Below are 12,848 nucleotides of genomic sequence, written 5' to 3' on the forward strand. Positions count from 1 at the left end.
AATTACTATCTTCCATACTGGTCTCATATGAATATATAGCTATGCTTGAAGTAGTGTTTGGCAGCTGGAAATACCAATACAGCACTATGTTGGTACTAATTAATTGGTTCCACGTGGTGTGCTGAGTAACAAATATGAGCGCTAAACTGTTTTGGCTGGAAAGGCCATGGAGTCACGAGGTAAAAGACACTGAAAAGTTCTAACTTGCTTGCTAGGACCACAAACCATGAGTACCTAGAAAAACTTCCTTGTCAAGTACCAAATTTAAAGAGTTTCAAAGCTGGTGATTACCAATATATGACTGTAAATGTAGGTTAGGATCAGCTGTTAGTATTGTCTGAGGAGTTATCAAGTGACAAGAGACAGAAATGAGGGTTTTACCTAGGAAATTATGCTGAGGAAACACTAATTTATTTTAGGAACTTAAAAAGTATAATAAATATATTTTGCTTAGAAGTATACAATTTACCTATATTAACCTTATATTTCTTAAGATAAGGCTTTCATTAATTGGTTTAAAAGATAATGTAATAAAAATGAGATACAATAGTGAACTAGAACAAAATTTAAATCACTGGTAAACAAAACTTATACCACAACGAGGTATAATTTAAGTCCAAGTTATTCTACTGAAGATTAAATTTTTAGTAAATTTTTGTAAATTTTAAATTTTTAGTAAAATGACAATGAACTATCACTGCTTTCTTTTTCTTTTTCAGGCTGTTTTTGTTTTTGTTTTGAGACAGGGTGTCATTATGTAGTTCAGACTGGCCTTGAGCTAGCTTTTTCCATAGTCGAAGCTGGCCTCAAACTCAGGGCAATCCTCCTGCCTCTACCTCTTGAGTGCATTATCACGTCTTAAACATTTAAAAGAAAAAAGATCCCTAGAGATTTTTAAAAACCTGTTACAAAAACTGGAAACATAAAAGCTCAATTTTATATAAGAACAAGACTTTTATTTGACACTGTCTGAAAGCATTGGTCAGCTAAAAAGCAGAATTATAAAAATAATCATAGAAGGTGGAGGATATTAGAAGAAATAAAAAAAAAGTAGAAATGCTATAATAGTATTAGATAAAAAGTAGCAGGAAAGATACCCAATAGGAAACCTGTTCATTATTAAAAGAGTTATAATTAGAAGAGTCAGAAAGATGTAAAGGTATATGAGCCTAGCACCCAAGCTTTGAAATACTTTAAATAAACTTACAGCATTAATGAGATGTATCAAATCCACATTCACAATAGGAATTTTAGTAACCATCTTTTGACAACTGATGGAGCTAAATAATAAAAACTGATAGACACCAACAATTTAAACACCACAGATGCTATAGAAATCCGGCACAAGGGAAAATCTTAATAGGATGCCTTTTTTTAAATGCACATGTCAAAATCATCAAGATAGACCATATAGTAGGTCATTAAGTGAGTCAACAAATTTCAAAACATTGAAATCTTTCTGGGGATTTAGCTCAGTGGCATAAGTGCCTGCCTGGAAAGTGCAAAGTAATGAGTTTGACCCCTGGTACCAAAACAAACACACACACACACACACACACACTGAAATCTTAATTAGTGGAGTTAAAGTGGAAATAGTAGGATATTTACAAACATTTTAAACATTTAGAAATTAAATTATATTTTTCTAAAAGATGAGTCAAAGGAGAAAAGGAAATTTAAACTTTTAAAGTTAATGATAATAAAAATACAACACACAAGTTTTTAACCTTAACACAAAAAGTAGTACAACAGATATAAGACACGCAAATACAAATGTCCAGTAAACGTAAAAACATATTACATTTCACTTATAATTAAGAAATGCAGAATTTTGATTAAAAGTGTATTCTTACATAATTGTACTCATAGAAAATTCTCCTAATAAATGTAGGTGTACAAAGATATGCTTCAAGGAATAATTTGTAATGGCAAAAAGAAAAAAATGGTACACAGTCAACAATGGACCATAATTAGAAGATTATGTAGTCATGTATTTATTGGTATGGAAAGCTTTATAACATTACTTTTAAAACAGCATATGTAGATTAATCCTACTACCATGAAAAGCAATGTTAATAATTTCCTTGTGTTCTATAAAAATTTTCTTTCACATAGATGGCATATTTTAGAATCATGTAAAAAATCATTAGAATAAAGAGAAAAGTCAGTAAAGTAATTTTAGTGAAAAAATAACAACTGCAAAAAGTTCATTTTTATTTTTTTCTCCAAATAATTTACTTTATTTTTTAAAAATTATGTAGTAAAAATTGTTTCTGTGTCAAATTAGGAAATCATTAGCTACATACATCATTTTCAATAATCTGTTGGTTATCTAGAATACATTCTCCACACAGTTGTTCAAATTTTCTCACTGCTGCAATTCAAAATGCTACCTGTGGTGAACAGCATAAAGGTCATTCTTTGGGGTTGGGCAGTCTTTGAATTCACTACAAATATTTTTAAATTTTTAGTTTGACTGCAGCATATCAGTCGCTTTGTAAATATCTACTGAATCCCTTTTATGTGCCATTATGTAGGCATTAATGACACAATGGAAGGAAAAAACAGGCACAGTCCCCATCTTCATAGAACTTACAGTTGGAAATAAGAAAGACATTAATAAAAATAAGTACACACACACTCTACTGTTAGAAGTACCATGACAAGGTGGAGAATGCCAGTCAGGAAAGCCAGAGTGTAACCTGGGGAAATGCCTAGAGTGGACCTCTAACAGATGAGTGGGATTTAAATAGGAGAAAAGGGGAGAGAAAGATATTCCAGGCAGAGATCAACATAACTGGAGTATTTAGACTAAGGGAGAAACATGGCACGATATGAAGCTACAAAAACTGATAGTGGTCAGATATACATGATTTTTTTTAAACACTTCTATCTTCAGTGTAGGGATGATAAAAAGTCAATGCAAAGTTAGGACTAGGGACAGGAAGGACAGGTTCTCATGATTAGATTTATAAGCATGAAAAGACAAAAACTGGATATGGCACAAGTAGAAGGAAGACAGATCAAGAAAGATGCTTTTATGTAGAGTATTAGTGAGAGACAGTAATAGTCAGGGCTGGTGGTAAAGAGTCTAACATTAGGAGGTGGGACAGAGGAAAAGGAAATGTCAAAGCTGGTGTTCTAGGTTTCATTCTTTTTATACTCTTTGGTTGGTTAGTGACACAATCTATAGATACAGAACCAAATACTCTTGGGGGAGCATGAGTTCTAGATACATGAAGCTGGTTTTGCCGTATACTGGAGAAGACTATAAAAGAGATGGAGCTAAAAACAAAAACAAAACCAGAAATGCAGATCAGAGGGAGAAATCTATTTTCATGAAAACCTTGGGAAAAGGTAACATTTCCTAGGAAGCCAGTAGAATGAGATGTGGACTACCATGTTTAACTGCTCATCGAGTATGATGAGTTTTCAAAGTTAAAAAGGATGCTCCATATAAACTTAGTCTAAGCATAAGCAAATTAGCTTTAGTTTCATGTTTGGTAAACTTTATTTTCTCATTAGGTACCATTCAATTACATAAGTTACTTTTATTACTGTGAAAAACTCAGGAGACTGAACTTTGTATCTCTAACATAGTCCTCCTTAAAATTCAATTACATTTTGTAAAAATTGCCTAATATTTTTGCCTTTTGCTTAATCTGGACCAATTTAATTACCTTAGAACTACATTTGACAACTGGTATAATGAAAACTATTTTCCAGCATAAAGTTGAATGTTACAAGGATATAATGTACAAACTTTCCAAGCATTTCAGTTTAATAGCTCTAACACACAACTTGTCTGGCTTTAATAGAAATTATAATAAACAGTAGCTTGTGTATTGTCTGATTTTTTTCATTAAAATAATTTATATCTGTAACTGTTATTTGTCAAATATCACTGATATTAACTAAACAATATATAAGAATATTCATTTGAAAAATTAACATTATCAGACCTTTTATTCCTCAAAATAATGAAATATGGAAAATATGATTTAGTAGCTTATAAAAAATTATTGCAGAATAAACAAATGACAAGTATAACAATTCACCTTGTTTGACTTTGTTTCTTTACATAAAAAAACTGCTGGAAATACTGGGGTAAAAAAAGGAGCTATTTAATAATATTTGATGATGCAGTGTGTAAAAAAATAGGAAGTATTCCTCTTAATTACAGTGAAATTAATGATAAAGTTAGTGTTAGAGTCCACATGATACTGTAATTTGTGAGTTACAATGCATTAAATTATTTAGCTGAATATGGATGCCTGCAGCAAAGGCTAACTGTTCACAATGGTTTTGTAGGGTAGAACTATTGCTTATAGCTAGGTGTTGCTATGTGACTGAACAATAGAATATGTGTAAAAGTGATGTATGTCATTTCCAAAACTGGAAGAAAAAAATTTCTGAATTTACTGTTCCATGTTTTCCCTTTCTGACTGGTTGGCTAAGAGATAATTGCCAGGAAAACCCTGAAAGCTACTTTTTCTCAGCAGGCAGGTGATGCTAACCAGTATAGTAATTTCCTCTTATCCATAGGGATATATGCCAACCATTCCCCGATTTCCACTGGATGTCTCAAACCATGGATAGTCCTAAACCATATACATATATGCTGGGTTTTTTCCTATGCTAATATACCTGTGATAAAAATAAATTTATAAATTAGGAACAATAATGTAATTGTAACATATTATAATAAAATTGCCAGCATCACTACTCTTGTATTTTGAGGGCCATTATCAAATAAAACAATGGGTATACAGCAACGTAATATTGTACAACCAATCTGAAAGTAGAAATGGCTAGTAAGTTATGAACAGATGGGTAGCATATATTCTGTGGCTACACTGGACAAAGGTAAGATTCATATACTGGAAAGGATGATATGAGATTTCACATACCTACTGGAAATGGTGTGTGACTTAAAAGTTACAAATTATCTCTGGAACTTTCTACTTAATATATTGGCCATAGTTGACCAGGAAAAAAATGAGAACTACAAAGAAGGAAAGACTAGTGCACAAGTGTGATGCTGCATTTTCTTGCTGATGAGTAACTTACATATTTTGGTCAGCTCTACGTATAATTAAACTGTACTATAGGCGTATAAACTCTAGTGTTATAAACTTTACCCTAAATGCAATTTAATATATTTTGTACTTTTGCACAATTTTATTATAATGGTTAATAACTGCTATTAGCGTAAAAGAAAATACTGCCTTTAAATTATATGATTTTGAAAGCTATTCTGAATTTCTAAATTACATCTTTTGACCAAGGATTTACTTCAAAGTTTATAAAAAAATATAATTTTATAACAATAAGGTACATGTAAAAGTATACATTTCTAGTATATTATTTATTTGCTCCCCAACTGTTTTCTGAGAGATAGATATTGTGCCAAAAAAAAAAAAAAAAAAAATTAAAGCAGCCCTCAAAGACCTCTCAGGTTAATAGAGGAAAACTCAAAGACTTTAGTAAATTACATGAATGGAGTATCAGAGAAATAAGACAGGAAGGATACTAGGGAAAGCATGCTCATAGAAGGTTTCCTGGAAGAGGTGATTTATAAAGATAAATTGGAGAGGAGAAGGTAAAGAAATGACATGACTAACAGTCTAGTTAAAGAAACCTGTGCCATAAAGTCTACTAAAAACTTAAGTCTATGGAGAGCCAGTGAATGATTTTTGACAGGGAATGACAACGCTGAGATTTTAAAATAACATTAATAGCAAAGAAAGTGTTGGGTAACAGAAGAATAGCAAACTAGAGTACAGGACTCAGAGCACTACACTTTAGATGAAAAATAATGAAAGTCTAAATTTAGGTTGGTGGCAGTGGGAATAGAAACAGAAGGTTAGTGGAGCTGATATTTGGGAAGAGAAATGATGGGCTAGGTGCCACATACAATAGCGATGCAGGAGAGAAGCAAGACTTCTGAGTGTCTCAAGCTAGGTGCAGGTTGGTGTACAATCATCGAAACTGTGGGAGAAATGAATCCAACTGTAGATATTTTTAGGTTGAGGAGAAAGAAAATGGTAAGTAGACATTTAGAAATATAGTGTAGAATATTTGATTAAAGTCAGATTAGAGATATTATCTCATGTTTAGTGGCCTTTGAAATTACTGGTGTCCATAGATAAATGTGCCTAGCAGTGTTTCTCAGAGAATAGTTCACTTAATAGGCTTGTTTATAAGAAAAGTTTACCCTATCCCCACACCTAATGACTTAAGACTCTGAGGTTAGCCTCAGAAACCTATGGTCCCTTTCCTAGTCTATTCTTTTTATATTAAAATCTGAGAGCTACTGATATATACAAAGGAAAAAGAATATTAATTGGAGAACCATGAGAACATCGATTTTGAAGGTACTGATCCTATTATTTTTATAACAAATTATTGACAGTGCTGATCAATGGATGATAAAACATGAAGTTTTAAATTTTCTTGTGATCAGAAGATTATGTGATCACTTTGGAAGGTGGTAATCTACTTTAGGATACAAGATAAAGATTTCTACTTAAAATAAACAAAGCCTTAAAGTAACTGGAATAACCAATGACTGGGGTTTTTTAAAAATATTTTTTTATTTTTTAAATTCAGCATTTACTTCTTTCTCTTTGTAAAATATTTTAAAATTACAAACTACTATTCTTTAAAACCATCCTTCCCACCTGCAATGTACAACACTGAGTGTGTAATGAGAGAGTCCAACCCAGCATGTGACAGAGAAAATGTTGTTTCAATCATAGAAAATTTATACCCAGATGAGTGTCAGAAAAGAACCCTTAAAAGGATAGAACAGTCTTTGTCTTTAACTTTGCTTCTTATATTTCAGAGAAGTAAGATTTCACGTAAAATTAACATGATTGATAAAACTAAAAACACAATTCTTAGTTATTTAAATGAACTACTACCATTTCTATAATTGATCAAATTCAGCAAAAATTATTGTTAAAATCAAGACTAGCATTATGGATTCTAATACCCAATATACTCAAATCAGACACATCTTTAACATGAGGCTTCAGGTTGATTTAGTAGTTCAATTTTAAAAAAGAAATTCCTACCTTTTTTTGATTCATAACCATTGTATTTGTCAAAATGTTTTTCTTTCAAGATGACAATCTAAGCATGCTGCGAACCCTCTACTAACTCTCCACAGACTTGAAGGATATTATTAGGATGATAAATGCTGTAGTAACTACTGTACAAAAAACTTTAGGTTTAATAAAAAAATCATTTCATTTTATACTAAAACACAAAAATTGCCATCTTTTAACTCTGAAAAGTTTCAAAAGGTACCCAAATATAAAAACATAAGACATTTCTTTCATTACCATGAGCTCGAAGTAAAGCTTCAGCAGTAAACAGAGGAGCTTGAAGCATGTCTGCTGTTTCCACAATAAGCATATCTTTCAATCGACGCAGATCCTGAGGTCTTAGTCCTTCATAGGGCTTTGAAAAAAAGAAAACTAAAGTTAAATTGTCTACATATATAGGTATTCCACGAACATAACTAGTGTTATGATTTGTGTCTAGATGTCCTCCCAATCCTTATGCATTCATGGGCAGTGGGTTTTTCAGAGGTGGAGCAATCTAGAGTTTATGACTGATTCATAGTCCAACGCTAGGATTAGGGATATGAGTGCTACACCCACCCTAAGGTTTGGAATACATACAACATAAGGGAGAGAAAAAGCTTTGTCTCCCTGTCTCTTACTGCTTTTGCTATCTTCTGCTACGATGAACTGCTGTCCTTCTGTTGTGTGCCATTCTTCTTGGAACCGATTGTGAACTGAAACCTCTATACACTGTATGCTAAATAAACCTTTCCTCCTTTAGCTTTGACATTGGGGTCTTTTGTTTCAGCAATGAGAAAAGTAATTAGGAACAAATGGAAAGTGAATCTAAACTATTCTATGTAGGGATGCCATTAAGTAAAAAAGAAAACTGCAATTCATACCTAGTTTAACCTTAGAAAAACCCCAAACCATCAAGTACAGTTTGCTTTTAAACTGATGAAACACTTTCTGCTGCAAAACATGGTAAATCCTTTAATGGCTAAATCTGTAGTACTCACTCCACTATAAAAGTTATATACTAGGTATCACATTACTTCTGGAAAATGTATTGTGTTACTTTTGGAAATGTGTCCCAAATTCAAATATGGGATTCCAGGTACTTTTCCATAAGATTATTTCTTGATATTCTTAATGGTAGCAACTGTATATTTCTAGGACTTAATTCCTAAATCTTTTTCAGGTTAAGTCAATCATACTCATTCATATTGAGTCAACTAAGTAGATGGCAAACAATGAATTTAACTACTACTCTAGATTAGTGTTAGCTAGAGGTCAGTAGTGCAATTAACTAGCGGGAAAAAATAAGTTTTCTTGCAAGTCAGAGACAATATATTGAAAGATTTTAAATTTTAGGTATATTAAGAAAGGATAATATAAAAGCAATCTGCGTAAGTTTTTTTCAATGCATGCAGTTTAAAACTGAAATAGCTAACAATGGAAGAAAAATAGTTCTTAAAAGACAAAGAGAAGTCACTGCCTTTATCAAATGTAACATATTCACTCTCAAACTGCAACAGAACTTCAATTAGGTCATGTGAAGCATTTGAATGCATTGCTCAGTCCCAAGTGAGCACTAGCTCTCTTCTATAGGAAGGATTAAAATGAAGGTGCCTTTCTCTTTCCTATTGCAAAATAAACACTTCTATTTTCAGATGAAACACAGACCAGCAATCACCTTCAAAGAAGTCAGTACTGATGTAAAGAAAAAAGAAGCTAAATGAAAAAGTATGAACGAACAAAAGTACCTTTTCTTTGTCAGTGCATAACATTGCTACCAGAAGACTACTCAAGAGATAAGAAACAGCCAAACACACAAAGTTTACTACTTTGATTCATGTAAAAAGATAACAGACATTTTCAAAAACTACTTCACAAGGACTATGACATAAAGGAATTATAAAAAATATTTATTTTTGTTATTTTCCCACATGATTTAGCTCCCATTAACTATATAGGTGGAACATATTTATTTTAAAAGGGGGAGGGGTGGAGAGAGACAGAGACAGAGACACAGACACAGACAAAGAGAAAAGAAAGAAGTGATGGCAGTGTCCAGCATGTGGGTTCCCTGCCAGTCAAAAACCCTTGGGCCTTCCTAAGCTGTAGACTGGGGAACAGAGGATTCTTTTTTTTTTTTTTTTTGGTACCAGGGGTCGAACTCACAATCTTACGTTTGCCAAGCAGGCACTTATACCACTGAGGTAAACTCCGGGCCCTAACGGACGATTTTTAAAAAGGGCTTTCTTTAATAGCAGTGTACTGACTACTTTTTGTTTCATTAACTTAGATACAGATATATAATTCGAATCCTCATTAGACGTTTCTGTTCTTTCTTTATAAAGGTTTTAATCTGAATCCTCTTTCCAGACATCACTTTTTAATTTCTTTATATTTATATTAGTTATTTATATTTATATTATTCTGTGAAATTATGTGGTAATTTACTTTTCAAACTGAAAAGTGAGCTTCTTTTTCCCTTGCTAAATAAATGCTTAGAGGGTAGATGCTTATTTTTGCTCCTCACTGCTACCGATGTATACCAAAAACAGTGTCTGGAAGAACACTCAGTTTTGTTGAATGATGAACTAATAAAATAATAATTTAGAAGAAATAAATTAAGATGTGTTAAGAAGATACAGGAAACATTATACATTCTCCACATCACTAACTGAATCAAAGACTTAGCTCAGGCTGTAGAGATAAAAATATCTAAATTGCTTAAAATTCATTAATAAATAAATGGTTAAAAGATGTAGATTATATATTCTGATTTCAGAAAGATGTTATCAAATATTGTTAAATTGAAAAAACATTTTAGTAGAACTCAGTATATGACATGATAATACTTTTCCATTAAAAATGCAATAGATATATGACTGCCAAAGTCTGATGGTATAAGAAACTAATTGGTCCCTTTCATCAACTGCCACAGTGGGTTTCAGTTCTTTTGAAGAAGCTAAGCTATGTTGAGATGAGGCCTTTACTACGTCTGTTGGTGCCCAGCACCACGCGCAGCTGCTGGCATCTTCGCAACCCTCTCCAAGCTTGCCTGCATCCTGCTGGATGACGAAGTAACCTTCGCGGAGTATAAGATCAGTACCCTCGTTATGGTGGCTGATGTCAATGCTGAATCTTTTTGGCGTGGCTTGTTTGCAAAGGCCCTAGCCAATGTCAACATTGGAGCTCCATCTGCAGTGCAGGGGCTGGTGGGTTGGCCCAGGCAGCTGCTGCTGCATCTGGTCTCTCAAACACTGCTGCCCCAGCTAAGAAGAAAATGGAAGCAAAGAAAAAAGAATCTGAGAAGTCCAATGATGACATGGGCTTTGGTCTTTTTGTTTAAGCCTCATTTTGTAACTTGTTCGATAAAAACCAAACATTAAAAAAACAAAACAAAAAAACTCATTTGGAGGACATAATCAGAAAGGAGAAAATGTTTTAAATTTTTAGCAGTGAATATTAACTACCAATTCAAATACACAAAAATGGGAAAAATACAAATAGCAAAGGAAATTACCCACGATCATGTGTATACGTCAATCTTCTTTCTTTAAATAGATTTTCCCTATATATAATTAGGAACAAATTATTATACGACTTTTAAAAAAAGTAACAGTTTATTATACCTATACGGTTTATAAAGTTCTATTTTCCTTTTAAATCTCTGGGTTTTATAAATTTCTATTTTAATTATGATTTTAAATTAAGATAGCATCTTAAGAAAAAAAACTAAAAACACAGTCAGAAAGGACATTCGATTTAATCACATCAACACTTCTGGACTATTATTCCATAATATTTTCTGAGTAAGTGTTCATATTAACAGTTTATATTTGAGTCAAAAGCATGGATTAACAAAAAGCAGGCAGTACAGTCATTAGAAGATGCTTAGATTTAAAGTCAGAAGAATCAAATTCAGCTCACTTTGATGCAGAAGTTATTCAATTATTTTCTGGTTTATTTTTTCCTTGAAATGGTGCAGAGTCACAAGCACTATATCATTCAAGGTTCCTGCACAATTTTAACAACCACATGAAAGGGTCAGTAAAATGCCTAGGACATACATTGTCCCTTTCTACGTGTGCCTAAATTCAGCAAATGTATCTATAAAATAACCTAAAGAAAATAAAAAAGGTAAAGAAATGTGTATTTTAATTCCAAGAAATTAATGTCTTTTGGCCACTGTAAGGAATATAAAAGTTCAGAAGTTGTTAGGAATTCATGGAAAAAATAATCAATATGGAGTAGATAATACACAAAAATCCAGAGTTATATAAATTCCTTTCAAAATCAACCCTAATCATGAATCAAAATAACTCTGGGAGTAAAAAATGTATTTTGTTATAATTTCTTTACAAAATATCTGAGAATGTCTACTTTGTGCAAGCAGTGTGTTAGTCACTGAAAATACTCTGTTGGAAAAGACAGATTTGGCTCTAGAGTTAATGGAGCTGACAAGCTAACAAGAGAGGAAAGCAATAAAACAAATATATGAACAAAATAATTATAGCATATAATAAAAATGATAGAGAACTGGGGGAAGAGAGTTCAGTATTAAAACATGTGCTCAGCATACATAAGGTTCTATGTTCAAAAAAACAAAAAACATTTGCCTGGGATTTAGCTCAGCGGCATAAGCACCTGCATGGCCATGCAAGGCAAGGCTGAGAGTTCAGTGCCCAGTACAAAAAAAAAAAAAAAAAAAAAAATATATATATATATATATATATATATATATATATATATTATATATGTATGTATTGTTTTTCAGATGACATTCACTAAAGCATGTTTGTTGATAAGAGCAATCTGGAAGAGGAAGAACTGTGCTTTGGCGGCATAGAGTGGATAGAAATCTAACTGCATCTCTGCTATAGTAAGTCAACATGAAAAGCCCCCTACCCTCTAGGCTTTCTAGATGTATTTTTATACTTATTGCTATGAAGAGGATAGGATATTTAGCATATTGTAAAGATGATTATACAGAGTTGAGTTTAAGGAAGAAAAATATAAAATTTAATATAAAATTTCTATTATATATAATTTTTGAGTTAAAAAATGTTTTTACCTCCCGTTTGTCTAATGCAGCATATTCAGCTTCTATTTCTTCAGCCTCAGGATCCCGTGAAAATACCATCTGAGACTCTAGATTGAGGGCTAAATCTTTATGATGTTGCTTTTCAGCACAATCACAAGGAGTATCTTTATTTTCATTTTCAGCAAACAAGTCTCCTCCATGTTTCACTAAAAGCTGAAAGAGGTTTGAAAAAACATTTATAACCACAGATTTAAATGACAAGTTATTCCACAGTACACATTAAAAAATTAAATGCATAAGAGAACTAGCATCACAAAAATGCAACAGTGTCCCTGAAATATAATAAAATTATTTAGGACCAGTATGTTCTGAATTTTAAGATTAGAAATTCTTGTTTTCAATAATTAGTTCCTTTTGTTAAACAATAAAAATAACAATTCCTTTTTTGGAAACTTTAACTGTAGTGTCAACTTTGGAAAAAGTTATCCCAGTTTACTGTGTTGAGTTGGCATTGTACAGAAATTAACAGCCATATTGGCCTAGAAACGTTAAACTTAATTTTTTTCCATTTGTACAAGAGTAACGCACTGTATTAAATACGTAAGGTCTTATCTACGTGGGTTTGATTACAGAAACTAATAAAGTATTCTCTAAATAAAAAAAATAACAATTCTTACTTTAAAAAGCATTTTGTCCAGCCCCAAAAGTTTTATTTAAAA

At 32.2% G+C, this 12,848-nt stretch overlaps 1 protein-coding gene and 1 pseudogene across 6 annotated transcripts in view; one reads left to right on the forward strand and one right to left on the reverse strand.

The window, feature by feature from the left end:
- Positions 1-12,848, reverse strand: part of Ankib1 (ankyrin repeat and IBR domain containing 1) — a 177,575-nt gene that overhangs the window by 56,982 nt on the left and 107,745 nt on the right. For all 6 annotated transcript variants that reach the window (XM_063242858.1, XM_063242827.1, XM_063242820.1 and 3 more), the window contains 2 exons: positions 12,160-12,342; positions 7,350-7,467 (listed from right to left, as the gene is read on the reverse strand). In XM_063242858.1, the coding sequence (XP_063098928.1) occupies positions 7,350-7,467; positions 12,160-12,342 (301 nt within the window). The remainder of the gene's footprint in view (positions 1-7,349; positions 7,468-12,159; positions 12,343-12,848) is intronic.
- On the forward strand, positions 7,577-10,434 carry LOC106028776 (large ribosomal subunit protein P1-like; annotated as a pseudogene).

The sequence above is a fragment of the Cavia porcellus genome, unplaced genomic scaffold (assembly GCF_034190915.1).
Source record: "Cavia porcellus strain 051 isolate PalLab524CR breed Dunkin Hartley unplaced genomic scaffold, mCavPor4.1 scaffold_2, whole genome shotgun sequence".
NCBI classification, from domain to species: domain Eukaryota; kingdom Metazoa; phylum Chordata; class Mammalia; order Rodentia; family Caviidae; genus Cavia; species Cavia porcellus.